We start from the raw sequence: 27,346 nt of genomic DNA, 5'->3' as shown, positions 1-27,346 counted from the left end.
GCCATTTTACAAAGGATTTAGATGGTTTCTTGAGTCCATATAAACATACATATCTGAGCTCAAACCCACCCATTAATAGGTCAGTGGAGTTTGTTTCTGCTGCAGCCTTACAAGTCTTCCACTAAGTGAATACAGGGACAAATAAAGCAAAGCTTGAGTCTTTGAACATATGACATTATTTAAGAATTAGGAATGGAAATTAGGTATTCCAACAATCTTTGGAATGGTGTGAGTCAATAATATTTAAAGTAAAAGCTAAGTCAGCTTTCCCTATAGACATATAAATATAGAATTTATAGGAGTTGGGGTGTTTTTAGGTATTAACCTTTTTTCTATAGCTCAACATTTTTCTTACGAGGTGAGAGTTGCAGGAACATGACAATTTTTGTTTTGCAAGAAACGGTTCATTTTACAAATGACATTTAATCCCTTACGTGCAGGTTACACAGAAGTCCTGGCAGGCATATGCTGTAAGTAAGTAATTAAGCGCCGATCAATTATAGTGTTGTGCATTGTTTCCAAAATCCTGTTAACTTTCCTTACATCATTTCCCAGAGAAGCATTACGTATGTACATATATATGACGTTTTAGCTGGACGTTTTTATGAGGCTTTCTCTAAAGCTTTATTCAATGATAAAAATACATATGGAAATCTTGATTAATGATATTTGAAATGAAATATATACCCGAATGCTGATTCTTAAATCCCAAACTAGACTAATTTTCTACTTAGTCTTTTTCTGAACAGAAGGGAAAAAAATCAAAATACTTTGGTAAGCACCACTGCAGATTCTAAAACTTTTTGTTGAAATTTACTGGATAAATATACACTTACTTTTATACAATCTGTAGCAAGAGAAAAAGTTTTATGAAAGTTGGAATATATACATAGATATATACACATTTTATTTTCCTGAAATTATCTAGTATTTCTTATCAAGCATGAGATAATTCTTTTGGGGAGAAAGAAATAGGTTTCCTAGTGGTTGTGGCTTTGAGAATTCATTCCCATTTCCACCAAAACAGGCTCTTAAGACAGACGTTAACATTTGTGTGAAACTTTAGAACCGTGACCTTTCTTGGAAAATTCCATTCTGTGAGTGTACACACAATCACATATTCATTCAACATTGTCTCATAACCAAGAGGTCAAACAGGGTAAGCACTGAAAGATGGTAACTGGTTTGGCAATCAGGGACTCTCCGTGACCACAGTGAGAGGCTCAGGGTCTCTCAAGAGGGTGCTGTCAAAGTTGCAACAAGGGCTGGAGTCATTTCAAGCTTGACAGACTGTAGAATCTCCTTCCAAGCTCACTCCTGTTTTTGTTGGCAAAAGGCTTCAACTCCTTGGAGTCTGTTGGCGGTAGGCCTCTGTTCTGCACCATGTGGGCCCTCCACGGGCAGCTTGCGTGTCCTCCTGACATGGCTGCTGGCTTCCACAGAGCAATGATCCATCTGACAGAGACAGAGATGCAGAGAGAGAGGGACAGGAGTGGTAGGACATAGGAGGAAATTACAACGCCTTTTTGGATGTAGGCTGAGAATCATAGACTTTATGCTATTTTCTGGAAGTGAGTCACTAAAACCACCACACTCAAGGAGAGGGGAAATTAAATGCCACCGAATGAAAAATCAAAGAATATGTGGACATAGTTTAAAACCACCACAATCAGTTGAGAGTCTTAACTGCAAGTTACAGAAGTCCCACCTCAAAGTGAAATAAACATCAATGGGAATTTATTTGTTCCCTAAATGGAAAGACCCTGCAGGTAGACAAACTTTGTGAGTCGTTTGTTCAGAGCTCTGGCTCTATTTCTGATTCTCTTTATGTTGAATCATCCTCAGGCTGGTTTCCTACCAGCAAAATAAGACTGTAGAAACTCTAGGCCCCATGTATGTGCATAGAGCTTTCCAGACTGAAGAGCATGGCTCCCTCTCAACATCCCAACAGAGTTCAGAGGCTCCCTCTGACTGGATGGGCTGAGGTCACGTGACTTGCCATGCAAACCAGGGGTTGGAAGGCTTAGATTGGTTCCAGAGCTCCACCCCAAGTCAGGGCTATGGAGGCCGTTTCCTGAAAGCACAGGGACCTCCAAACAGAAACCTGGGCCTCTGGGTAAAGGGGAATGACTGCTAGTGAGACAGCCACCAAAACCTACTACAAAACTCAGGGAAGTTTCTGTCAACTTTTAAAAATGGAGTAGAGAGCATTTTTGTCATTATTGATGGAAAGGGAAGGAAGCAGTAGAAATAGAGAAATTGAAGAGCAAAGTAATATAAGCATGCCAAAGAATGAAAAGCTCAGGCAGAATGGCTATTCTTGATTAGGTGGGAGAAGCACCTGTTCTTCTGAGATTCTGTTCAGTCGCTCAGTCGTGTCCAACTCTTTGCGACCCCGTGAATCGCAGCACGCCAGGCCTCCCTGTCCATCACCAACTCCCGGAGTTCACTCAGACTCACGTCCATCGAGTCGGTGATGCCATCTGTCGTCCCCTTCTCCTCCTGCCCTCAATCCCTCCCAGCATCAGAGTCTTTTCCAATGAGTCAACTCTTTGCATGAGGTGGCCAAAGTACTGGAGTTTCAGCTTTAACATCATTCCTTCCAGAGAAATCCCAGGGCTGATCTCCTTCAGAATGGACTGGTTGGATCTTGCAGTCCAAGGGACTCTCAAGAGTCTTCTCCAACACCACAGTTTAAAAGCAACAATTCTTCGGTGCTCAAGTATAAACATGGGGGAAAATATGGTGATTCGAGGCAAAGTGGAGGAAGGCTCAGGCGGTGCTGGCTGGTAAACGGGAATTAGAATGAGGGAGAAGGTGATGTCACCACCTGAAAGAGGAGAACACTATAATGGGACATCTAAGGGGTTAAGATGGTTGAAATGGACAGACTCAAAGGCTAAAGTTAATGGTATTTTTCATACTAGAAGAGCCAGAAAAACTCTGCTGCAGTAAGAAAGTCTAAACCAGAGGAGCCTGGTGAACTACAGTCCACGGAGTGGCAAAGAGTCAGACCTGACTGAGCGTGCACACACACACACACGCATGCACACACACACAAGCAGAGCTAGAAAAGCAAGAATGCTCTTGCAGAAAAGAAAACCTAAATAATGCTGCAACAGAAGGTAATAGCTCTGAAGGGAAATACTGTAGTATTCATCAAGGAAAAGGTTAAGAAATAACCAAATTAAAGAAAGGGGGAGTTTGAAGCAAGTTCTAAAAAAAGCAAATATGGTAAATGTCAAAAATGATATTTTAATCTACCTTTCAGATTTTAAGTGTATAAATCTTACATTATTTAGTCTCTGCCAGACAGTGCCTCACAGAGTATTGGGGTAATTTTTGAGTATGGGTAATTTTTAATTCTTACCATGGCTTTTAAATCTTGGCAACAAAATGAGATGGGAACATCTGCTTCTTTTTTATTATTAAGCATGTAGATAAGCAAAATGAGAAAATGTCTATATTTTTTCCTTTATTTAATAAATGCTAAAAGATTCCTTTCTACCTAGCTGGCTTCTGGGAAGGAATCCTTGCCTTAAAAAAAAAAATAAAGCCTTATGTTTATATTCACACACTCATCTGGCTCAGAGTTTTGTTAAGAAAGAGTAGCATAAAATAAAAAGAATAAAAATATTTGAAAAATCTGACCTTGAAGCACAAGGTCATGAAGAAAGGCAACCTAGGTTCAACTTGCCTTAGGACAGCGACCTTGATAAAGGACTTTGATTCAAAATTGGTTAATGGGTTCCAGAGACTGAAGGAGCTTTTATACAAGTATAATGTGCCTTTCCTGAGAAAAAGAAACACCCTGCTGGATACATTTAACCTTCAATTTTGCCTCTTATAGTCAGGCGGAAGGAGTCAGCAGACTAGGACCATATGGAAATTAAGAAAAGCCTATTCTCCGTGAGGGCACATTTCTCCCACTCGCTCTTTCCCAGGCTGACAATTTACTTTCTACTGGCAGTCTCTTAATGGTTTTGGAAAACACTTCATACTTTCTTACTACCAAACCCTTCATGGGCAACATAAGATGAATGAGAAGCAAAGCCTGGCTTCTATTTCTTTCTGAAGGCAGAAGAGGACATCAAGATATCCTTACTTCACATAACTATCATCATTTACCGAATGTTCACCAGGTGCCACATGCTATACTTGGCATTTTACATACATCATCTGATATAACTCTCCCAACAATGCTACAAGGTGTGTACTATCATCATTTGACAGGTAAAGAAACAGACACAGAGAAGACAAGTACTCGGTCAAGCTCACCAAGTTACTAGGTGTCAGAGCTGTATGTTGAAACCACGTCTGTTTCTGAAGCTCACACTCTTTCCTTTGTGCCACTCTGTCTAAATAAATGGAAAGAATTTCCTAAAACTTATATTGAAAAGAGTCAACAGTTTAAGGAAATGTTTAATATAAGAGAAATAAAATATTTTTAAAATGTGGATAGTTCAGTACAAATATAGATTAAAAATCAAATGTTGCACTTGATCCCCAAACTCACTGTAAATACACTCAGACAAATACATAGATAGCAGAAATACTTTTTAAGGTCAGAAAGCAAAGTGAAAATCGCTCAGTCGTGTCCAACTCTTTGCGACCCCGTGGACTATAAAGTCTGCGGAATTCTCCAGGCCAGAATACTGGAGTGGGTAGCCTTTCCCTTCTCCAGGGGAGCTTCCCAACATCGAGCCCAGGTCTCCTGCATTGCAGGTGGATTCTTTAGGAGCTGAGCTGTCAAAGAAGCCCCCAGCTTCAAATGCTAGGAGGTAACTGACAAGTTTAGGGATGACATGAGCATATCAGAAAGCAAACAGCTCAGGCCTGGAGGTAACAAAAAGAACCCAAAAGAATTGAGAAAGGACAATTTACTGAAAACCAGTGTGGTATCAAAATTCACTGATGGCTTCATTCAGTTAGAAACACGACATAAACCAACGCAAGAAAAAATAAATACTGTAAGCAGCAGAGCTAAAGGGTATATAGAATCTGAAAAACAGATTTTTCATGTTGGCCCCAGGAGTCAAGTCACTGTTACATTAGATGATGTCATGAAAATAGGGGCTGACCATATTTAGCAACACTCACAGCAGGCAGGAATACTTCCAGACTCCCAAGACAGTATCAGGAGATGTCAATCACCACTATGCGTTTTTGCACAGTACTGGGTGGACAGAGAATAACGCTGCTGTTTTAATGGGTTTATCCTGGATTGGTCCCAGCATATAAAATAAAACAATACTATAAGCCACTTCTGCACTTTGACATGCAGATATATACCAGGGTGGTTTTCTCAAACAATGCCCTCTGCCCCCTTCCCAAGAGGGCATTTACCACTGTCTGGGGACTTTTTGATTATTACAGTGTGTAAGGAAGGGTGTTATTGGCTTGTCGGTGGAGACATTCTACAATGTGCAGCAAGCCCCCATAGCTACGAATCATGCAACCCCAAATATCTACAGTGTGGAGCTGGAGAAGCTTTGCACTAGAGGAGGCTATTGCATTTGTGACTTGAGGGAAAGCCTTGGTCACTGCCTCTTGGAGTTCTCCACTTTCCCAAACACCAACTCTCAGGGATCACGGCTGCTGGCACAGAGGTCACTAGCAGGCCTAGAACTCTGAACAAGGTAGAGACGCCATTGTTTATTTTTCTTTCCACCGGAAACAATAAAACAGACTGTACGGTCAGGTATCAGGTCGCCTGGGGTTTTCTGACACCGACACAGCAGGGTCCTTTGGCGCCCGGGGTTTCTGGCTGGGTTTGCCCCCCAGCCCCCACAGCAGTGTGTGCAACCGTTACCCCAGTGGTGAGAAAACCAAAACATTTGGGTACTGAGGCGTTTTCTGTAACGTCATTTATTTAGTCTAGATGAGAAATTTTGCTCTTTAAGAACAGGAAGGCTGCGCGAATTCCCAGAAGCTGGAAATTGGGCCAGAGGATACTTGTCCACAGGGGAAGTTGATCACTTTGAGTTTACTTATGAGGATAAGGCAAGGGAGGGGGTGGTGGAAACCCCCGATCTGGCCGATTTTCTACTGCTGGAAACTCCTCGACCTTGGAGTGCTCCGTCCTGAAGGGAAGGTCACGTCGCAAGAGCTGTTTCCCGACGGGACCGTCCCGCCGTCCGGCCTCGCGTCAGGGCGAGGGGGTCTCCTTTTCCCAACTCCTGAGCGCCTCAGGAAACCCCGGGCTTCAGCGGCTAGGGCGAAGAGGAAACCGGCCGGAGCGGTCCCAGTACGGCGGGGGACGCCGGGCGCGCGGGAAGCAGTAGGAAAAGGCGGGATTCTGCCTTTGTCTCTCCGGCCTCACCGCGGAGCCCCGCCGCGCGCAGCCCTCCCTCCAGACGCCCCAAAGTCCTAGCATTGTACCCTGGAGGCCGCTCGGCGCGGCGGGGCGGGGGCGGGGCGCACATAGACCACGCCCACGGGGCCTTAAAAGGTGCCCGGTGGGGCGGGGCGCACATAGGCCACACCCACTGTATTTTAAGAGGTACCGGTGCGGCGGGGCGGGGCGCACCGGGGTGGGGGCGGGGTGCACAGAGGCCACGCCCACGGGGGCTTTAAAAGGTACCGGCGCTCCCCGCCCGGTTGCCAGACTCCCGCTGCTGTTTCTGTGACCTGTTCTCGAGCGCTCAGCGTGGTCCCCCTTCCGATTTGAGTGAGTAACCGGAGTAAGGCGATGGGGGTGTTCCGCCGATGTTGGGGGTGGGGGTCCCCCTTAGCCCCCCGGAATCCTCAGGCCGCCCTGCGGGCGCCCCTCCCACCTCCTCTGATGTTTCCATGGCGATCCCCATTTGGTACCCCCTTCATCCTCCTCACTCCTGCGCCCCGATCCCCACCATCCCCCTCCACACACCTGCCCTGGTCCCCGCGGCCGCCCGAGCCCTGCTCTCGTATCCCGGGTCCCCTGGGCAGAGAAATAATGGTGCGTTATCTCCATACCGGTTTTTCCGGGAGAGAGAGAGGTAGGGTCGAGAGTTTCGCGTGGCTGCTAATCCGCCTTTTAGTAGTCTTGGGCCCGCTCCTCCAGTGGCGCATTCTCTCTCCGCGGAGGGGAGGGCGGAATCCGAGTCCTGGGGTCTCCTGTGCCCCGAGTGTGCTGTGCGCTGAGAGCGACCTTCCCAGGGGCTGGTTCGGAGCCCTGGGGGGTGAGCAGGGGGCTCCCATAGCCGGTTGAACCCAGAATGCTTCCTCTGTTGCAGAGGAAGAGTACAGAGCTCCTGTAGCCCTGTTGTTCGGCGGCCTCTGCCCACCGAGCGCCGAACCTTAAATGTTGAAGGAACAGGAGTGAAACGTCATATCGATCAGTCCCAGCTTTTTCCGGAACTTTCTACAATTCAGGTACAAACCGGGAAAGCAAGAATGCTTAGTTGTAAATTCTGCGACAGGTTCTGAAAATCACAACCGCGGTTCCAAAACTCCACGTAGGCAGCCCCCAGGGGGGAGGGGGGAGGGGGGAGGGGGCTTTTCTGAGTTAGGAGACACCCACGTCTGCCCCACCCCCACCTCCCAGCCTGGACTTTTGTAGAACGCTATCTGTTTAAATGGTTACTCAAGATGTTTAAGCTGCTTTATTTGCGGTCCAGAGACCAGACTTGTTTTTCATTTTCATTTTATACTTTTTATTTTGGGTAATTTTTTAACTCGGGGAGTAAAAATGGCCTCTATAATTCTTAACTTTTCTAATTAACCTGTTTTAAAGCTCTACTTATAAAAATGCCAAGAATTCAAATAGAACAGCCACAGAGTTGGCTATAATTTGACTCAGATTTTCGGGAAAGAGCTGGGCAATAGATTCTAAAAGGGTAAAATTCACATACTGTGTGTGTGAGAGAGAGAAAGAAGCTGGGCAATAGATTCTAAAAGGGTAAATTTCACATACCCTGTATGTGTGTGTGTGTGTGTGTGAGAGAGAGAGAGAAGCTGAGCAATAGATTCTAAAAGGGTAAATTTCACATACTCTGTGTGTGTGTGTGTGTGTGTGAGAGAGAGAGACAGAGAGACACAGAGAAAAATAAAGGTTTATTGTTACTTGTAGCAAGGAAGAAGAATACTCTCCTAAAGCAGTGTCTCCCCAACAGCAAAAGTGTCTCCCCAAGAGCAAAACTGGGGAAGTTTTGAGCTAAGGGCACATGCATATTCATGAAGGGGTTTGAGCAAAGGAGAATTCAGCATAGAATTGGGACAGAGGTCAACAGAGTCCAAGCCTTAATCTGTTGAAGTTGGGGGCGAGGCTGGGGTGGGGAGGGGACGGTCAACATCATTATTCCATCTCCACCCGGGTGGGAGGGCCTTAGTTACTAGTCTCAGGACTTAATGAAACTCAGGTTCCTGATGCCTCATCTCAGAAAGAATTCACTGAGAAAGTATTAGGTAAGAAGTGGAGTATTTAGAGAAACACACTCCACAGACTATCTCAGAAGGTAACAGACTGACATACTTTAAAACTGTATGTATATAAGTCATACTTTAAAAACTGCATACCAAACTAGAACAAATATTACGAAGTCCTCTGTGGTCTCCCCCCACTATCTCATTGGTCGTTGCCCTCTAAAATTGATTGCCTCTGATACTTTACCAGTATTTCTCAAGGTTCTTTCTACTCTGAATTCTAGTTTCCTTTACTCCAGCACTCTTGCCTGGAAAATCCCATGGACGGAGGAGCCTGATAGGCTACAGTCCATGGGGTCGCAAAGAGTCGGACACGACTGAGCGACTTCACTTTCTCTTTCAGAATGAAGTTAGGTAGAGACAGGGTCTGCATCTCACGAGTCTTTGAAATTCACAGAACTTTGCTTGGATATCTTAAACACTGTTGGACCAGAACCAGTACTGGTTAGCTGAATGAATGAATGAAAGTTTGAGTAAGATTGCAATTATAGAGAACAAAGATATAATTGGACTCAAGCCATGTAAGTATTAGCAGCTTGGAGCTACAGTTTCTATCTTGAATTTTTTTAATGGATTCCTCTAAATGTATTCACAAATACTGACTGATACTGGTATGTGCCAAATACTGAGCTGAAAGCCATACCCTTTGGAGGTCTGTCCTGATGAAACCGCCAACTCACTTGGATTTTGAGGAAACTCTTATTTTACATTAAAACAGCAAGAGCGATGGCATAGAGTAAAGGTTGGCAGTAATACATGAAGAGCTTGAGAAACCTCAGTGCCACTGAATGTGGAGGTTTGGGCCTCTGATTTTTCTTCTCTATCAAAAATCAGGTAAATCAGATGAGCGGGGTGAGCACGCCCACTGCAGGAGGGGAGGCATAGCACGGTGAGAAGGGCAGGACTGACCGGTTGGGCCCAAATGCACATCCCAGCTTCAGCACCCACTGCTTTGATGACCTTAGGCAAGTTAGTTTACTCTTGGGTCTGTTACTTCATCTTATAAAATGGGTGTAATAGCCCTTACCTTGCAGGGGTTCTCAGAAGGTATGCTGTTCCTTGTACTATTCTGTACTTAAACACAGGGGGAAATGGCTATCAGCGAAAGCCTTCTCTGGGAGAGTGCTGACTTCGACAGTATTGCCTGGGCCTTGCTTGGAGCCCAGCTTTCTTCTCTTTTGCAGGTTTCCTCAACTGTGTCATTTCCTGGGTTGGTTTTGCCTGGCATCCCTTGTGTTCTCTTGGATGGGGTTCCCTGCACCTGGGGTCTCGATTACTTAGGATGGTACTACCCAACTTTTTTGTGTCATGGAACTGGCAGTCTAGTGAAGCCTCTGGACCCCTTCTCAAACTTTTTAAGTACATAAAATAAAGTACATGGTACTAAGTTCACCAATCCCCAGAATTTCAGGGAATCTGTGGACCTCAGGTTAAGAACCTTGACTTAGGGGAGTTTTCTCAAAATGGACTGTGGAGGAGGCAGGCACAAGTTCTGATTGTTGAACATTTTAATGTAAGTCTTAGAGGAAGAACCAAAAAATGTGTATTGTAAACCATTCACAAAGGACATCAGGTTCCTTTGTTGCTCATCTCATTGTGCCAACACTACTACTAATTGTCCTTGACCAGCAAGAAGACGGCACATACCGTTGAACGCATTTCCGCCGGATGTCTTCCCAGTAAGGTTTCATTGTGGCTTCTTTTCCAGAAGAGAAAAACAGAATCAAATCCTCACCCCTCCCACAGCAGGACAGAAAACACCCAATTTAAAAAGAACTTGTTGAGAGTGTAGCATTGACATATATACACTTCCACGTATCAAACAGATAGCTAGTGGGAAGCTGCTGTATAGCACAGGGGCCTCAGCTGGGTGCTCTGGACCTAGGCAGGTGGGAGGGGGAGGAGATAGATCTGTCTATATGTATACATCTATGACTAATTCCCTTTGTTCTACAGCAGAAAGTAATATAACGTTGTAAACCAATTATACTCCCAATAAAAATTTTTTTAATAAAAATAATAAATCTAAAAAAATTAAAAAAAAAAAAGAACTGGTACTGATAGGCCCACGTCAGTCACTACTGTTTTGTGTGCTAGCAGTGGTTTACTTTCAGTGAAACATCAGTCAAATAAACTGAATACAGTCTATTTGAATTTCATTGGTATTTTTACGTTGAATTGGTAAGTTTTGGTTTCACAGTTATGAGCCACTTAATAATCTATGCCTCAGCTTTCCCACTCATACAATGAGGATAATGATAATCCTCAGCTGTTACAAGAATTAAGTTAATATAATAAGTAAACTACTTAACATAAGTATAGTAAGCTTTACATTTGATTGATTTTTCTCACTCAGTCACGTCCAACTCTGTGACCCCACTAGACTCCTCTGTCCATGGAATTTTCCAGGCAAGAATCCTGGAGTGGGTAGCCATTCCCTTCTCCAGGGAATCTTCCCCACCCAGGGACTGAACCCGTGTTTCCTGCATCCTGCACTGGCAGGCAGGTTCTTTACCACCTGGGAACCCCCAACCTTTAGAATAGTTAGAAATAACTATTTCTAATTATTGTTACTTATCACATGGCAGACATTACTCTAAGTGCTTTACACATATCGTCCAACCTCAAAACTGCCTTATGATATAAATAAGCAGTATCTCCATTTTTAAAATGAGAAAATGAGCGGATTAGATAACCAACCTAAGATCTTTTGGCAAATAAACAGTAGTCTTGGCAGATGGATCTCAGTCTGACTGTATGTAAAAACCACGCAAACATTAAATTGTCTGAGTAATTAAATATCTTGTCATTGGCACAGATTATGGACAGATGGAGGTCTGGCAGACGGAGGTCAGAGTGACCGAGTTGAGCGTGGGTGTATTCTAATGGGTGATTGGCAGCTAGTCTCCAAATCTGTGTCAAGGATTTTGCTGTCCTCTGGGTTGAAGACATGAGTGGCAACAAGATATAGAGTTAGTAATGAATGGTGAGCGTGAGGTGAACATAGGAGTGCTTGTTAGACAGAAGGGCAGTTTCCCTCAGGAGGAGGATGGACTTGGGGGGCACAGAGGAGTGGGAGAGTACTTTTTGGTTGAGAGCAGCCGTCTGGGTGTGAGATTAGCAGAGAGGACACTTAACTAACTGCCAGTTGGCTGGATGAAGACACTGGGCAGAATGGAAGGCATTCCTGGGTGTAAGTTACAGTTCATGCTCCAGTGATCTGAATGTTCTCCACCCTTAAATCAGATACTAGAGTTTGGGGGACAGCTTGTGGTTCTGGAGTCAGACATGAGTGGTTGAACCTAGATTTGCATCTTTGGAGGTCACTGGTCTGAGCAAGTCACTTAACCCTGGAACATTTGGTAACCATATTTCAGGCCCACTGATCCTCCTGAAGGAAAAGGAGGCCCATGTTTATGGAGCACAGGCTCTCTGCCAGGAACTTTACGAATGTTATTAATATCTCGTTAAGTCCTTAACAGTCGTCCTATGAGAGACTGCTCATCCATTTCCAAGTTGTAGCTGAAGACATAGAGGCTCAGGGGTCAGGAACTTGGTTAAGATAGCAGAGCTGATCACCGACTTTCAAGCTTACAAGTGTCTGATTCTGAGTCCCACACTTTCTCTTCCTCCAGGAATGACGTAGAGGCGGCATGTGCCCTGCGATTTCTGTGGCAGACATTAAATAATAATCTTGAATTCAGAACCTTGACTGATCTCCGGAATCTTTCTTCGACATAGTTGCAGGAACCCGTATCAGTGAACAAGATGAAACTATCCTGGCATCCCTCTATCAGGGATGCGTCTGGGCTTTGGGTTATATTACTTTGCTGTTACTTGTCTACCACCAAAGTAGAACTCCCTGAGAAACTGACACTCTTCCTTCACCCTTTTACCCTCCACTCCCAACCCAGGATAAGGCTTCTAGGATGCTGAGTTAATGGGTCTGCAGGAGAGCTGCATAAACAGTGCAGCATTCCAGTCTTTATCAGCTGCTCCTGTGCTGGAAGAATTACTTGAGATTCAGAAATGAAGTCAGGAGTTAATTGGATGAGGGAGGGAAGTCAGCTTTCCTGATGTTTGAGAGAGATTAGGGGTATAATGAAGGAATGGATGGACTCTGAGATGGGTAGGAGATGAGTATTGATAACAAAGACTGAACATGGCTAAATACCAGTGGTAAAGGCTACCAATAATTAGATGCTGACTAGAAGGACATTTTCTCATCTGATTCTCTTAACAACACTATATGAAAGGCATTGCTATCCTCATTTTGCATATGAGGGAAGTGAGACTGTTGACTGCAAAATCCATTTTCTTAGTTCACCCTGAGGCTGAGCTCTCCTGAAGGCTAGCTTGAGGATCTGGCTTTGGTAGAAGATGCCCAATGGAACACGGAGCCTGTCACTCAGATGCAGTCTCACTCAGATAAGGGACATAGAAGGTAGTTTGGGTCGAAGAAGAAAATTTTAGAATGGGCATTCATACATGAATGCTTGTGAAGCTTAATTCCCAATTATTTACAGCTCTCAAACTCTGGCCTCTTTAAAAACCACTGTAATTGGGGACAGTTACATATTCTTTAACAAGTGACCCTGTCTAGATGTGGCTCAAAATGAAACTGGTTTATAGAAGATTCTCCTCTTGGGAAGTTATTACAGTATGCTAACAAAGATTCTAGTATAATAACAAAGACCTGCATGTAGTCGTAAAATGGCAGATCTTCTGGAAGCATTTAGAATCTAGGTTTATGAACAATTCACTCGGCATCAGAGCAATTAACTTAAATTGCAAGTGGTGACATGGAGACTTGAAATTCATGGGTTTACATCATTCAGATCCTAAAATAAGGCAGTTAGCGCAGCACAGGTTGGGAGAATGATCCCTGTGGCCACTGGCTATCTAGAGAATGAGCTAACTTTACCACAAGGTGACTCAGATTTAGACAGTAAGTTTCTTCTTGGGCTAAGTGTTATGGATTCTGGGTGTGGTGCCTTTAGACTAGCGAGAAGCAGCAAAGAGAAACTGCACATAGGTGTTTGGATGAAAATCAAGTTTTTTTTTTTCATCCAGCACAGTGGATAAATCCTAGCGCTGGAACTCTTTCCGGTAATGAGAACCAAAGAACAAGATGAAAAACCTGAATTAGCCCAAGTGTGGCCTCTTTTGCAAGGTGTGTGTAACGGGGGATTTTCTTACCATTCTGTAAATTAATGCACAGGATCAGGGAAAGGCATGCAGACTGCTCAGTGCAAATCCAGCCTGCTGTGATTAATGTCAGCTGCTGTGGAGCAGTGCAGCCAGGGGCTTGTAGGAAAATGAAGCTTTGGGTGTGTATGTGTGTGTTTTAATCTATGCATAGCAGTGCCAAGAGTGACAGAAATGAAAGATGGTCCCGTTTCCCTCTGCCAAACTTAGCAAATGTGCAGAAGGGTACACCCAAAAGGTGTAAACTCGAACTTCATTTCATAGTCCCCATGAGTGCCAACTGTCATTTACTTGTGGTGCACTGTAACGTCCCAGAAGAAGGTTTTTGAGGGGCTGATCAGGTAACTCTTTCCTTTACTGGCTGTTGCTCTGAGCTGTGTCCTGTGGGTGCTGGTCAGGGGGGTTCCTCTAGGAAGACTGCTGGCAGGGTGGACAGTGTGAGATGCTCCCCCATCTTCAAGCTGCCAGTTACTAGATATCTGCCAAGAAATTTATGTATTTGTGTTTTATCTTCACAATATCTCTGTGAGGTAGAGAGGGTTACCTTCCTTCCCCCTTCCTTTTGCATCTAAGGAAGCCAAAAATTGCACAACCATGGTAATAGTGAAATTAACTCAGGTCTGTCTAAATCAGTGTTTTCCTTCATCTCTCCCTTCCTTCTTTTCCCTCCTTCTTTCCTCCCATTACAAAATATTTCAGACGTACGAAACTAAGAAACACCCAGCTACCCACTCTCCAGCTTAACCAATAAACATAAATCCAACTGGATCTCTCTGCGGATGCCCTATTAGCCTGGCCCACAGGGAGCGTTATTCAGAAACCCTGAGCAAAGCCTTTAAGCTGAGTGCAACTTTTAAAAAGCTAATGATTTGAAAATTGTGCTGAGAATCCAAGAATGTGACGGAGAAAAGTAGGGCAGTGCTATGCCGTCTTCATAACATCGAATCGGGAAGTGTACAAATTGAAAACGGAAGGATTCTTTTAAAACAATACAAATTAAGTATTTTAACATAAGCCAAATACTCTGGTAGATGTGGGGGGAAGACAGAACTGTGGTCCCCACCCCCAAAGGAAGAAGTTCTTAAAATGCTAAGCTGAATAGCTACTGGATAGGTATTTCCCCACAAGATGACTACTTAACATTTGACTGGCATGGTGTGTACTGTAGGAATCAGACTTAACTTACAAGAAGTGAATTTAAGTAACCCTGAATTGCATAAGAAAAGGGAGGATATTCTTCCTTTTTAAAAGTCCCAAGTTGCTCTACAGTAGAGAGAAACATAGAGTGATGAGTTAGTTTTGATGTATTTTTAAATGCTATTCAAAGAAAACCCAGAACAGTGTTAGTCTTGATAGAAGTCTGGCTCCTGACAGGTGATTGCTCCAAAGTAAATATGATACAGGTTGGCGGTACCATGACACTTTCGAATATGATGAGAAGGGCCTTGATGATAATGCATTTTAAAAGCCAGCCAGGCTGTTGATGTCTGGGATCCCATTTTAACTCACTACAGCATCATTACCTACAAGGCTGTCTTTGGTGTTTGGATTCCTCAGAATCATGGGGTTACTTCCAGCAGATGTCTGTTGTATCTGTGAGCATTCCAGAATGCAGGTAACTTTGGAGCCATGGGGCAAGGTCATTACGTTAACTCAGCTCCGAGCTTAAGCCAGGGCAGGCTGTTGGAGCCCAGTTCTGTATCAAGTTCTGCAGCCGGGCTCAGGTTTCACTGTGCATGTAAACAATGGAGCACCCGTCTGCAGGGACGGGAATGAGAGATTTATGCAGCTACTGAACTCCTATGCAGATACATCCCATTGGTGCTGGGTATCGATCCTATGCGATGCCTTCACAGGAGCCTGGGAACACGCGTGGACCCCAGGAATTAATCTGTTCCTGCCTGAACAAGGGAAATAGGCTTTCTGCAAGTTGAGGCCAATAGTATAGTGATAACTGGTCCCATCAGTCAGGCCTTGGTGTGTCTGTTTGTTGCTGCTGCTGTTTATTTCTGGGACCAGGGGCTCTATCTCCCAAAGGGAATTTATTGGCTCATGTAAGTGAAGAGCATGGGATGCAACGAGGTGAAGCTGAAAAGCATCTAGTTTCTCTGTTTTCCTCCATACTGGCTTCATTCTTAAGTTTTCTTGCAGACAGCTGCTAGCAACGCCCCAAACTGCATTTGCCCAGTTAATTGTAAACCAAAGACCAGGTTTCACTTCCATTGAACTGGCCTGGGGTCCTGTGCCTGGTCCTAAACCAGTCACCACAGGGGATGCAGTGATGACCGGTATGACGAGTCGCATGTCCAACCCTGGAGTGGAGGGTAGAGTCAAACCCCTCTAACCCAGTGCTTCTGAAACCGTCTGTGGTAAAGGACTGTTCTCTTTAATTTCCAAATAGAGACTGACCATCTGACTGTCCTCTGTCTGACAAGATGAGCCCACTGGTTATGCTCTTGACCGTTGTGGCATAAAACTGGGGAAAGCTTTCTAAACGCTTACCTGCATGTTGTCTTGGATTGGTAGCAAGCACCGTGCACTGTCTCCAGGAAACTGCATCTTAGTAAGTCTCTTAAAGCACATGTGCCAAGAAAGAGATGGCTGCTTCCCTGGAGAGAATCTGGGGAAAGTATTCCCAGAAGAGAGGCCAGAGAAGGCTGGGTACCAGCAGGGTGCCCAACACGGTGATTAATTCTGTCAGGCTTTCTTGTGGAAAGACCTCATCTCAATGTCCAGGAAGCCTCATGTTCTGGATGGTCTAAATGGTGTAGGATGGTAAGTGGGATGGGAATTTTCTCCACCCTCCTTTTTAATCTTAAGACTGAAGATTCTTCAGCATTTTGCTTAAGAGGCTGTCCCTGTCTCTTCTTTTTCTAGCCAGATTTGAGTTAGTCAGGATGTCCCAGCTTTCTTAGCCAGCTATGAATACTTCCTACAGAGGCAAGCCGCTCATCCAAGGGGACGCAACAGACAAGGGCTGCAAATGCCACTGACTGAAGGGAAGTCTGGAAATGACGGTGGAAGCCGAAGGGATTCTTATACTGTGTTTTTAGATACTGTGTTGGAGGTACTGCAGGGCTGACATAACATGCTGTCTTTACAGGACAACTGTAACTGGCAAAGGCACTCGAGCAGGCTGGCCATTCAGAACTAGGCATTTTAGACTGGGTCCAAGTAGACCAACCCATTGAGAGAGAGATGAGAACATGCTGCCCTACATCATAGCGAGACAGCTGAGGATTTCAGCTTCCAGCTGCTCTACCACCTCGTCACACTGCGTGCATGCTCAGTTGCTCAGTCGTGTCTGACTCTGTGTGACGCTGCCAGGCTCCTCTGTCCATGGGACTGCCCAGGCAAGAACACTGGGGTGGGCTACCATTTCCTCCCCCAGGGGATCTTCCTGACCCAGGGATTGAACCCAGGTCTCCGGAGCCTCTTGCTTTGGCAGGTTGGATTCTTTGCCACTGAGTCACCTGGGAAGCCCCATCAGGCCACACTACTTAAGAGGTTTTTCTGACACACTCAACGAGCAATTCACTTCACTAGGAAGGGGACTGGGCAACATTTTGTATGGACAGCCAGGCCCATCAGAGAGGGACAGCCAGCTGTTGGCTGGACCAGAGGATAGCAGCTGATATGGTCGGCATCTGGATGGAGGTCTGTTGTGGTTACAGCCAGGCTCCACCCGAGCAGTTGTGCTAGGCAGATAACTATTTACGCTGTGACCTCCTGTAACTTTACTGAACGTACACAGCTTAATGTTGCCGGGCCACTCAGCACTTGCTTCCTCCCTAGAAAGTGTGTCATAGCTTGTGTATGTTAAGTGGTTAAGAGTGTGGCAGTGTTACAGTGAAGTAAACATGTAGCAACAAGCTCTGCCCCTCAGCTGAGTTTTCAAACAGTTCATTGCAGCTGGCTGTGCTGGTGGCGCGTCTGCCTTTCTGCTCCCTACACTGCTTTCTGAAAGCCTGTGGATGCGGGTGGCGGTTTGTTTTGTGCCTGGCGGCCTGCACTGTTGCCTCGTCCTTTGTCCTGTAGCAGGAAAAAATCCTGTTTGTGACAACCCCGTTTCCTAGTGAAAGAGCTGTAATTTGGGAGGCAAGATGAGGTTATGTTGGCGGACCCGCCCGTCTTTGAAAGGTGTGGTCAGGGCAGGTTATAGAGAAATGAACGCTGTCCCCCGGGTCTAAACAGCCCTCCGGGGAACCTGTGCGGCATCTCGCCGGGTAGGGGCCTGTCCTAAAGATGCTCTCTTCCACAGGATGCCTGTCTGGGGAGGTGGCAACAAGTGCGGGGCCTGTGGGAGGACCGTGTACCACGCCGAGGAGGTGCAGTGTGACGGCCGGAGCTTCCACCGCTGCTGCTTTCTGTGCAGTGAGTCGCCCTGAGCTCGGACTCGCGTGTGGGAGCTTCCATTCACCTACTTCGGGAAGCGGCTGCTTCTGTTAACAAAGCTGACACCAGCAGTCCCAGTGGTTTCCGCCTGTCTGTCCTCCTGGACAGTGCATGCACCCAGCCTCCCAGCAAGGACAGCGAGCCAGACACTCAGCCCTGCGTCCCCACAGCACTTCCCCTCCATTCGTGCATGATAACTCCATGCACGTTATCAGTTGTCACGTCTGCCTCCCCTGCTGCACCCAGAGTGCGCAGGTGTCTGTGCTTTGGCGCCCAGCACAGTCCCTGGCACATCCCCGGGGCTTGGCTCCGATCCCCGTGCGCTCTGGCTTTCTCGTCCTGGCTGAGCTCCTCCTCTTTGAAACCTACTGGCCGGATTCTCACCATGTTAGCTGCTGAAATTCCCATGTCTAGCTCAGATCCTGACTTCTCTGAGAGTGAATATTTACAGTTCTCTCTTGTTATTGATGTCCTAAATTTGAGGGAAAGGAACTAAGGAAATGAGAATACCATAGAGTTTGTGGGGAATTCCTGTTGTTTCTGGATGGAGAATGAGCAGAGTGTCTGATGGAGACAGGAAGTAGCCCGTGAAACAGCACATCCCCGACTGTTCCATGGAGGAGCAGTACCTGATAAGGAGAAAAAGAGGATAGGAGAGAAGCCCCCCCCACCACGCTGCAGACTCCTTCTGAGGACCACCAAGTCTTCGTCTTAAAACAGGGGAGTAGCTGCTTCAGAAAGCTCGACGTTAATCAGCTTGATTCATGTGACATTTTCTTTAATGAAGGGCTTGTCACATGAGGAGCCCTCCCATCTGTGCAGCTTATCTGCCGTCTCTAGAGCACTGTGCAGTGAAAACCACTGTTAGGAGTTCGGTATGTTTTTTTAAAGAAATTAGTTACACTAAGGGATAACCAGAAAGAGCTCCCTCACAAATTTTAGTCATCCTTTTCCTTCCAGGCACCAACACTGAAGGCATCTGGACCTTTTTATGCAGCAGCTGCTTTGCAGGCAGGCAGAGACAGACGACAGAGCTGCAGCTACAAAGAATACAAACACAGCACGTGTTTACTCTGCACGCCTCCACAGCAGCTAGCATTTCTCAGATTTGATTTAACCGTTTCTTCTCTTAGAAGTTAATTTTCTTTTCAAGGAATCTAATTTTTCCACAGCTTTGTACCGAGAGAGTGTAAGAACAGAGAGCAAATGCAGACACTTGAAAAACTGTTCTCAGTTTCCTCTAGGTTAAGCCACGAGGTCTACACCATGATCAAGCCAGTGTTTATTAAATGTCAAGGTCATTACTGGTCATTTTTATTACTCTTTCCTAATATTTGCCTCTGCTGACCAAAGCCTTTTAAAGAAATAATTTAGAGGAGTTTGTAGACCTCAAATTTTACTGCATAGAATGCAGATGAGGCCTTAGGGGGAGGGGGTGGTTCTGCAGTAAAAATTTCATATATTTAAACTTGTTCTGGTTCATAGATACGTGTTTAAACAGTTTTTTTCTGTGTATTCTGTGAAGGGTGTTTGTTCTTCAGCAGTGTACAATTTTAGGTTCACTCAACCTTTAGGCAGACACAGGTATGTCAGTACTGGAGCCTCAGCATCAAGGTTCAAAGAGGATGATGTCATTCTGTCCTACCAGAGACCTCAGTCTAAGAAAACAGAGACTTCACCATCCAGCTCTGCTCTGAAGCAGCCAGCTGGTCACGTCTCCCTGCCTCTCTGTCCCTCCTCTTTCCATCTCTCCTTTAAAGGGGGGGGACCCCCTCCTCTATCGCACCAGGGCGGGCTTTCCTGCTGCCCAGTTGTGCTACCAGTGAGCTTTCTCACAGTTTGTTTTTTTCTCCAGCTTAATTGCAGTTTTAGAAAGTGAAATAATGTCTGGATAAAACCTGATGACATTTGGCAGTTTTATGAAGTGGGATACGTGGAAATGTCTTGTGGTAAGAAATCCATCAAGAAAGAATGTGTTCCCCTTTGGGGACTGAAGGGAGACTTGAAACCACTTGACGATTTTCAGACATTACTTATCACTGCTGGAGAAGCTGGTGGTGAGATGCGAGAAGACTGTTTTTTCCCTTCCAGACTAGTGATGAAAACTAGAATTCTGGATTTTAAAACTGTTTTCAGTTTTGTGCTTTGGGGGGAGGAGGAGCTGCAGAGGCAGCCCCCGCCCCCTGCCGAGGCACTCCTGCCCTTTTGTTCTTTAACAATCCTTGGATGAAGGGGATGAAGACTGAGTGTTGATGGCTAGGAGCAAAGGCCTGGGCCCAAAGCGCTAGCTCTGGTGCTTTTGTGCACCGTATCACAGTCACCTCTGAAACCTCTCTCCCTCCTGCCTGAGAGGCAGATCCTGCCACAAAGTTTGAGGCTTCAGGATGTTAACATTCTAATGTATCTCTAATGCAAACCATCACATAGGTGGAGGAAGGCAGATCGCTCTCACAGATAACTGAGCAGTCCAGAGGCCGTTGGGTGGCTTTTGGGAAGCAGAGGATGAAATAGGAAATGAGAGCCTGTCCTTTCCCTTTTCTAAGTTTTGTGTCAGCGCTATCACTGTTCTAAGGAAAAAGGCATCTTTGGCACATTTTTTAAGTCTAACTTTTTCCCCCTCAGTGGTTTGCAGGAAGAATTTAGATAGTACAACAGTGGCAATTCATGATGAAGAGATCTACTGCAAATCCTGCTACGGAAAGAAGTACGGGCCAAAAGGCTACGGGTACGGCCAGGGCGCAGGCACGCTCAACATGGACCGGGGCGAGAGGCTGGGCATCAAGCCCGAGAGGTGAGTCAGGACTCTGACCAGCAGAGAGGAGCATGGCGAGTCCTGTGGCTTGATGAGCAGCGGGACCTGGGGGTTTCCAGGTTTTTAGCTTAAGATAATCAAAGACAATGACTCAGATTTACTGCTGTTCTTTAAGCTTGAAATAATGGACAGTTTGGGACCTCGAAAAGTTCTATTGATGATTCTATGATTCCCAGTCCTGGTTTATAGCATGTATCAAGGAGTCATGATATTCTCAAAAGCTAGTGCCGCTTCCACAGCACTTCACAGATGTCAGATAGTGTCACAATCAGGAGATGCGTTTCTCCTGCGCAGTTACGCAGTAGGTGACAATTCCTCAGTCACTCCCTCCAGGCTAGAGTGCTTCCTCACCAAGAAATGACTTTTTTTTTTAGCTTACTTAAAACTGGAAATTATTTCCTGTGTTTGATTCTGTGAGTTGCTATTAAAGGTGTCAGTACCCAAGTAAGCCAAGTGCTAATAAATCCACTAAATTTTAGTGATTCATGTTGAGACGAATTTCTTCACATGAAACTTATTCCTCTTGTTGACCCAATAATTCCTTCAATTGAACTTCATATTTTTCACATCCATTTTTATACTGAAGAAGCCAAAAGTGGTATAATAATCCTGTAAGATGGCCTTTCCCTTGGACAAGGCCATTAATTGTGCCCTTACTCTAGAATGGACACTATGCAATAATATATGGTAACTCATATACTTCTCACAGTCCTATGAAGTAGGGCTTCCCATCTTACTCAGGAAGAAAGTAAGACAGAATTAAGTGATTTGCCTAAAGTCACACTGCTAGTTAACTGCAGAGCCTGGACCAGTGTAACTCCAAAGCTTATAATCTTAAGCACAAGGCATTGTGGTATGCCTGAAATAATGTCTGCTGAACATTTATGTTCATTCTGTATAATCTTCATAGTAATTCTAAGTTTAGGTACTTTGTCCCTGTTTTATAGGCAGGGCACTAAGGCTCAGTTCACACAGGTAAGTAGCAGAGCCAGGATCTGAACATTTGTCCTCTTGGCCCCAAACCTGTGCTCCTTTCTGCATCGAAGCCCACCTCTCTCGTTTCTGCTCCTCTCTGAGGCATGGCGCCTTGCTCCTTTCTGCATCGAAGCCCACCTCTCTCGTTTCTGCTCCTCTCTGAGGCATGGCGCCTTGCTCCTTTCCGCGTCGAAGCCCGCCTCTCTCGTTTCTGCTCCTCTCTGAGCCATGGCGCCTTGCTCCTTTCTGCGTCAAAGCCCGCCTCTCTCGTTTCTGCTCCTCTCTGCGCCATGGCGCCTTGCTGGGCGTCAGTTGTACCAGGACTGACTCATTCACTGCTGCATGCCGTCACTTGAAGGAAGGCCAGCTTACCTGACTTCGTTAACATTCACTGTTCTTGTTCTGCTCTTCTTTTCCAACTTGTTAAAATCCACTCTTGTTCCCCAAGATTTTATTTCAGGCACAGATCTGTCCAGCTGCCCCCTAAACAGAGCTCATCCATGACCCCAAAGTGAGTCAGTGTCTGTGGCCACAGTGGTAAAGCCACAAGGACCAGCGGCCCCTCCTCTGTGTCTGCTCTTCCCACATCCTCCAGTAACTGGCCGATGTTCCAAGCTGGCCTGTGTTATCTGTGCCCTCCCCTCTTCCCTGTGTTAGCCTGGCCCTGTGCCACGCATCCAGCAGGACCAGGTGTAGGCTTTCCTTTTCTGGAAGCCTCTCTCAGTGACTGCACTCTGGGAGCACCTGTGGGGTCTGGAAGGCCCCCACGTAGTCAGCGCAGCAGGTGTGGGGCACACGGCTCTGGGAGAACTTCTTGACGAGGCAGCACTCGGGGGCAGGGACATGTTCATTGGGCTGCAGCTGCTGAGTCACCTCAGTCGTGTCCGACTCTGCGACCCCAGAGACGGCAGCCCACCGGGCTCCCCCGCCCCTGAGATTCTCCAGGCAAGAACACTGGAGTGGGCTGCCATTTCCTTCTCCAGTGCATGAAAGTGAAAAGGGAAAGTGAAGTCGCTCAGTGGTGTGCGACTCTCAGCGACCCCATGGACTGCGGCCCACCAGGCTCCTCCATCCACGGGATTTTCCAGGCAAGAGTGCTGGAGTGGGGTGCCACTGCCTTCTCCGGTTCATTGGGCAGACCTGCATTTTTTTAGTTCAGGCTCACCAATTTACTAATACTCTGGCCCTTCAGCAGGTTATTCAACACATAAGCCCATGTTTCCTCATCTGACATTCAAGGTAACAATTAACCATACCTTCTGAAGTTAGTTCCCTGGTGACTCAGATGGGTTAAAAAAAAAAAAAAAAAAAAAAACTGCCTGCAATGTGGGAGACCCAGATTTGATCCCTGAGTCAGGAAGATCCCCTAGAGAAGGGCATGGCAACCCAGTCCAGTATTCTTGCCTGGAGAATCCCATGGACAGAGGTGGGTCACAGTCCATGGGGTTGCAAAGAGTTGGACACGACTAAGCAACTTTCCCTTCTGAGGTTGTTGGAAGGAAGGTGGAAGATAGTTCATATCAAATTCTTCTCAGTAGGACTAGCAGATCTGGAAATTTTTCTTGGAGAACATGTAACTACAAGTGTTGGATATTGTGAATAGCTTTTAAAGATCACAAAGTAGGTGGGGATGTCCTTTGGTATCTGCAGGGGATTGGTTCCAGCACCCTTACGGATACTAAAACCCGAGAATGCTCAGATCTTACACAAAATGGGGTAGCATTTGCATGTCACCTACACATATCCTCCCAGGTACTTTTAAGTCACCTCTTGATGACTTATAACACCTATTACAATGTAAGCGCTATGTAAATAGCTGCTGCTGCTACTGCTAAGTCACTTCAGTCATGTCCGACTCTGTGCAACCCCACAGACGGCAGCCCACCAGGCTCCTCCATCCCTGGGATTCTCCAGGCAAGAACACTGGAGTGGGTTGCCATTTCCTTGGTGGTATGTGGTAAATTCAGGTTTTACTTTTTGGAACTTCCTGGAATTTTTTTCTTGAGCATTTTCACTCTGAGTTGGATCAATCTGTGGATGCACAACTTGTGGATAGAGGCCTGAATATATAGATACAGTGGGTTGTGGAGTTGTAAAAATATGCCCATTTACGGACAGTTCAGTCCTGTGAATTAGTACTGTGAATTGGTATTTGTTGCTTAGAATAAAATTTCCAGTGGCCACATCAAACGTGATTCAAGAAATTCTGTGCATGAAACAATTTAGGGAGGTGGAAATGTAGGAAACTTGGAGATGAAGATATTAATACATGTGAAGTTTGAATAAATTGTCTTAAGAAAAGGTGGTATTTCTCAGTAAACATTTCACTTAAAACATATATGTAAGTTACTTAGTAAAAATATAACTAGGACAAGATTGTTTTTCTAGGTGGGAAAACTGACACTTAGCTACCCTTTGCTGAATGCTAACTGTTGTCTTATCTGCTCAACCTGTTTGTAAGGTTTTAGAGTAGCCTTTAAATCTGTTCAGAGCCCAGAATGGTGTTCTATGTGCAGGTGCATCTATATAATGAGTGGAAAAAAATTACAGAACAAGGAAAATAAGGTTTTATCTAGTGACCTGTAAATAGTGACAAAAACAGCACTCTATACAGAGAAAAAGTAAAAGATACACCGATCACATAGTAATAAGCCAACTTTCTGAAGTATTTTCCCATGAAGAAAGTAAGTTATTTATACTTTCCCCCAATATACTGGGGAATTAAATAATCCATAAAACATACTTAATTTTCATAATTCTGCCTATATGCAGAAACTTGACTGCTTAAACTACCACTGATATTTTCTATTTTTTGTGAAGAAGCTAGCTGTTAACTCCAATGTTATATGACCAATAATAATACGAATGTGGGGTGCACATACATGCTATGGTAGGTGGCCTAAGTGTTTAGTGCTGAGGATTCCATGAATTCTGATGAGTTGATAGACTCAGAGGGACAGATACTTAAGCCTTGTCTGACTTTTGGTAACAATAATGAGCCCATAAATAGATTAAGATAATAACTGGCTAGCCCCTGAGCTTTCTTTCTTCTTTGCCCTGTCCTGGCCTGTGGAGGCCTCCAGCCAAGGACAGGAAAGCAGTTACGTCCCAGAGTTCTGTTGTGTCTGCCTTGTGACTTCTGAGAACCTTTTGGGAAATCTTACCTAGTTCCTTCCCCCTTCCACAGTGTTCAACCTCACAGGCCGACAACAAATCCAAACACTTCTAAATTTGCTCAGAAATACGGAGGTGCTGAGAAGTGTTCCAGATGTGGGGATTCTGTATACGCTGCCGAGAAGATCATTGGAGCTGGAAAGGTGAGGTGCTGTCTAGAGTTAGTAAGCCTGCTCTCTGCTCCCTCTCTCCCCCAGGTCCCTTCAAGGCCCACTCAGGCGCTCTGCCTTATAAATAAATGCCTTGAACTAAACTTTTTCTTAATCAGATTTCCATCTGAATCATTAATTTTTTGGAGTGATCCCCTTGTTTGACAGATCACATCTATGTTTAACAGAAACTTGTTTTCATAGGGGGAGGGGGGCACTTATGAAGGTGTTAACGAATAAAGCAAGACTTTTAACAAACCTGGACTCCACAGGTTTTTCAGTGTGGTGAAAGGGGGAAACCAAGAAAGGAAGTATCAGGGCACCTGATGCTACGGCAGTTTGGAAGCGTTGCCCGAGCACGTTTCCTCTTTAAGCTGCAGTGTTCTCAACCACAGGGGAGGTGGTCTTTAAGGGAGTCCACTGCGCCTGTGGCGGGCCTTCGGACAGCTCTTCGGGAAATGGCCCTTCTGTGGCACAGCTCCCGCTCCATGTCTGCTGTGGATGAAGTTTGAACTGAGTGCCTCCGCAGGCAGCCGAGCATGTGGAGGGTCTGGGCTTAGCCTGGTTGGGGCTCACCCACAGCAGTCAGGAGCCCATGTGGGGCTGATCTTCCAGCACCTAAACTTACTCATTCTTCTCTTCTAGCCCTGGCACAAAAACTGTTTCCGATGTGCTAAGTGTGGGAAGAGTCTTGAGTCAACAACTCTGACTGAGAAAGAAGGTGAAATCTATTGTAAAGGTATAATGTAACTTCAGTTATTGCTGTCCATATGAATATCCTGTACTGGCTATTAGTGAAGGAAATGTCACCAGGAGGGGGGATAAAATACTCTAAAAATGGGGGAAAGGTGGGGGATAGGGCCACTGGGTATGTGAAAAGATCTAGAGATGGTAGTGGCACCCCACTCCAATGCTCTGGCCTGGGGAATCCCATGGATGGGGGAGCCCGTCCCATGGCCTGGGAAATCCCATGGATGGGGGAGCCCATCCCATGGCCTGGGAAATCCCATGGATGGGGAGCCCATCCCAGGGCCTGGGAAATCCCATGGCGGCTCAGAGGTTAAAGCGTCTGACTCCAGTGTGGGAGACCTGGGTTTGATCCTTGGGTCAGGAATATCCCCTGGAGAAGGAAATGGCAACCCACTGCAGGATTCTTGCCTGGAGAATCCCATGGACTGAGGAGCCTGTTGGGCTACAGTCCACAGGGTCACAGAGTAGGACACGACTGAGCGACTTCACTTTCACTTTTTTTCACTTTCATGCATTGGAGAAGGAAATGGCAACCCACTCCAGTGTTCTTGCCTGGAGAATCCCAGGGACCAGGGAGCCTGGTGGGCTGCCGTCTCTGGGGTCGCACAGAGTCAGACACGACTGAAGCGACTTAGCAGCAGCAGCAGAGATGCTTACAGATGACAGAAAACCACAGAACATTCTTGAGGACACAGTAAGTTAAGTTCCCGGCCATTAAAAACACCTCTACATAAACAACAGTTTTCTTTCAACTTAAATGTTTTAAGCAAAACATATGAATATATGAAGGTAATAGACACATACATAACTAGTCTGGTCCCAACTTGCAAGTCAGTTGAGACCATGAGCTAAACCTAGGGAACTAGAACACTCAAGACTTAAATTTGCAGCTTTAAGGTAGTTACTGTAAGGCATACGTAGCAGGTTTCTATTACAGAGGTTTGTTGATACATGGGTCTTAAGCAGTGCTGTTGCTGCTAAGTCGCTTCAGTCACGTCACACTAGCAAAGCTTAATGGACTTGCACTAATTCTTCCCTTTTCTTTTTGTAGGATGCTACGCGAAGAACTTTGGGCCCAAGGGATTTGGCTATGGCCAAGGAGCGGGGGCCCTTGTTCATGCTCAGTAGAGGTGCAAACCCAGAACCGAGAAAGATCACACACCGAGTCTCTACATAATCTAGGCATAGGTAATCTAACACTCAACTACTGTGAAATTCTACAGTACGGAAGTACTGTATGTTGCCTTGTACTTGGATAGGCTGGCTGACTAGTAGGAAGAGAGCACTACATCTTTTCACTTTATTCATCAGTATTTTAAGAACTATTTCTTTTACATTTTAAATAAAACTTCAGCTTGATTTGGGTATTCAGTGTCTTTCAGTACCTTTTGGAGGAGTGCTGTGATGTTGGCTAGCGTAAAACTAACCAGTGGGTCCCCACCTGCATTTTTATTGGTTAAAGAGCATCTACCTACCCCAT

The 27,346-nt window shown here is 45.6% G+C and overlaps 1 protein-coding gene and 1 long non-coding RNA gene across 6 annotated transcripts; one reads left to right on the top strand and one right to left on the bottom strand.

The window, feature by feature from the left end:
• Nucleotides 1–403: 403 nt before the first annotated feature.
• On the bottom strand, nt 404–7,420 carry LOC138437212 (uncharacterized). The gene is made up of 2 exons (XR_011255823.1): nt 6,955–7,420; nt 404–2,830 (listed from the first exon to the last, which is right to left on the bottom strand). It is a non-coding gene; the product is annotated as an uncharacterized lncRNA (long non-coding RNA).
• Nucleotides 6,488–27,225, top strand: CSRP2 (cysteine and glycine rich protein 2). 5 transcript variants are annotated; one of them, XM_069584081.1, is made up of 8 exons: nt 6,603–6,670; nt 7,215–7,353; nt 13,477–13,576; nt 17,873–17,985; nt 20,629–20,797; nt 24,981–25,110; nt 25,762–25,855; nt 26,918–27,225. In XM_069584081.1, exons 4-8 carry the CDS (start codon nt 17,874–17,876, stop codon nt 26,992–26,994), a joined length of 582 nt encoding a protein of 193 aa, XP_069440182.1. In that variant the 5' UTR covers nt 6,603–6,670; nt 7,215–7,353; nt 13,477–13,576; nt 17,873; the 3' UTR covers nt 26,995–27,225. The 5 variants fall into 5 exon arrangements, with proteins under 5 accessions (XP_069440180.1, XP_069440184.1, XP_069440181.1 ...); XM_069584080.1 differs by lacking the exon at nt 13,477–13,576 and having other exon boundaries at nt 6,602–6,670; XM_069584079.1 differs by lacking the exons at nt 7,215–7,353; nt 13,477–13,576 and having other exon boundaries at nt 6,488–6,670.
• The last annotated feature ends 121 nt before the right edge of the window (nt 27,226–27,346 follow it).

Source organism: Ovis canadensis, chromosome 3, assembly GCF_042477335.2.
Source record: "Ovis canadensis isolate MfBH-ARS-UI-01 breed Bighorn chromosome 3, ARS-UI_OviCan_v2, whole genome shotgun sequence".
In the NCBI taxonomy this organism is placed as follows: domain Eukaryota; kingdom Metazoa; phylum Chordata; class Mammalia; order Artiodactyla; family Bovidae; genus Ovis; species Ovis canadensis.
Note: the sequence above shows the minus strand (reverse complement) of the source record. Positions and strands in the feature narration are given on the sequence as shown.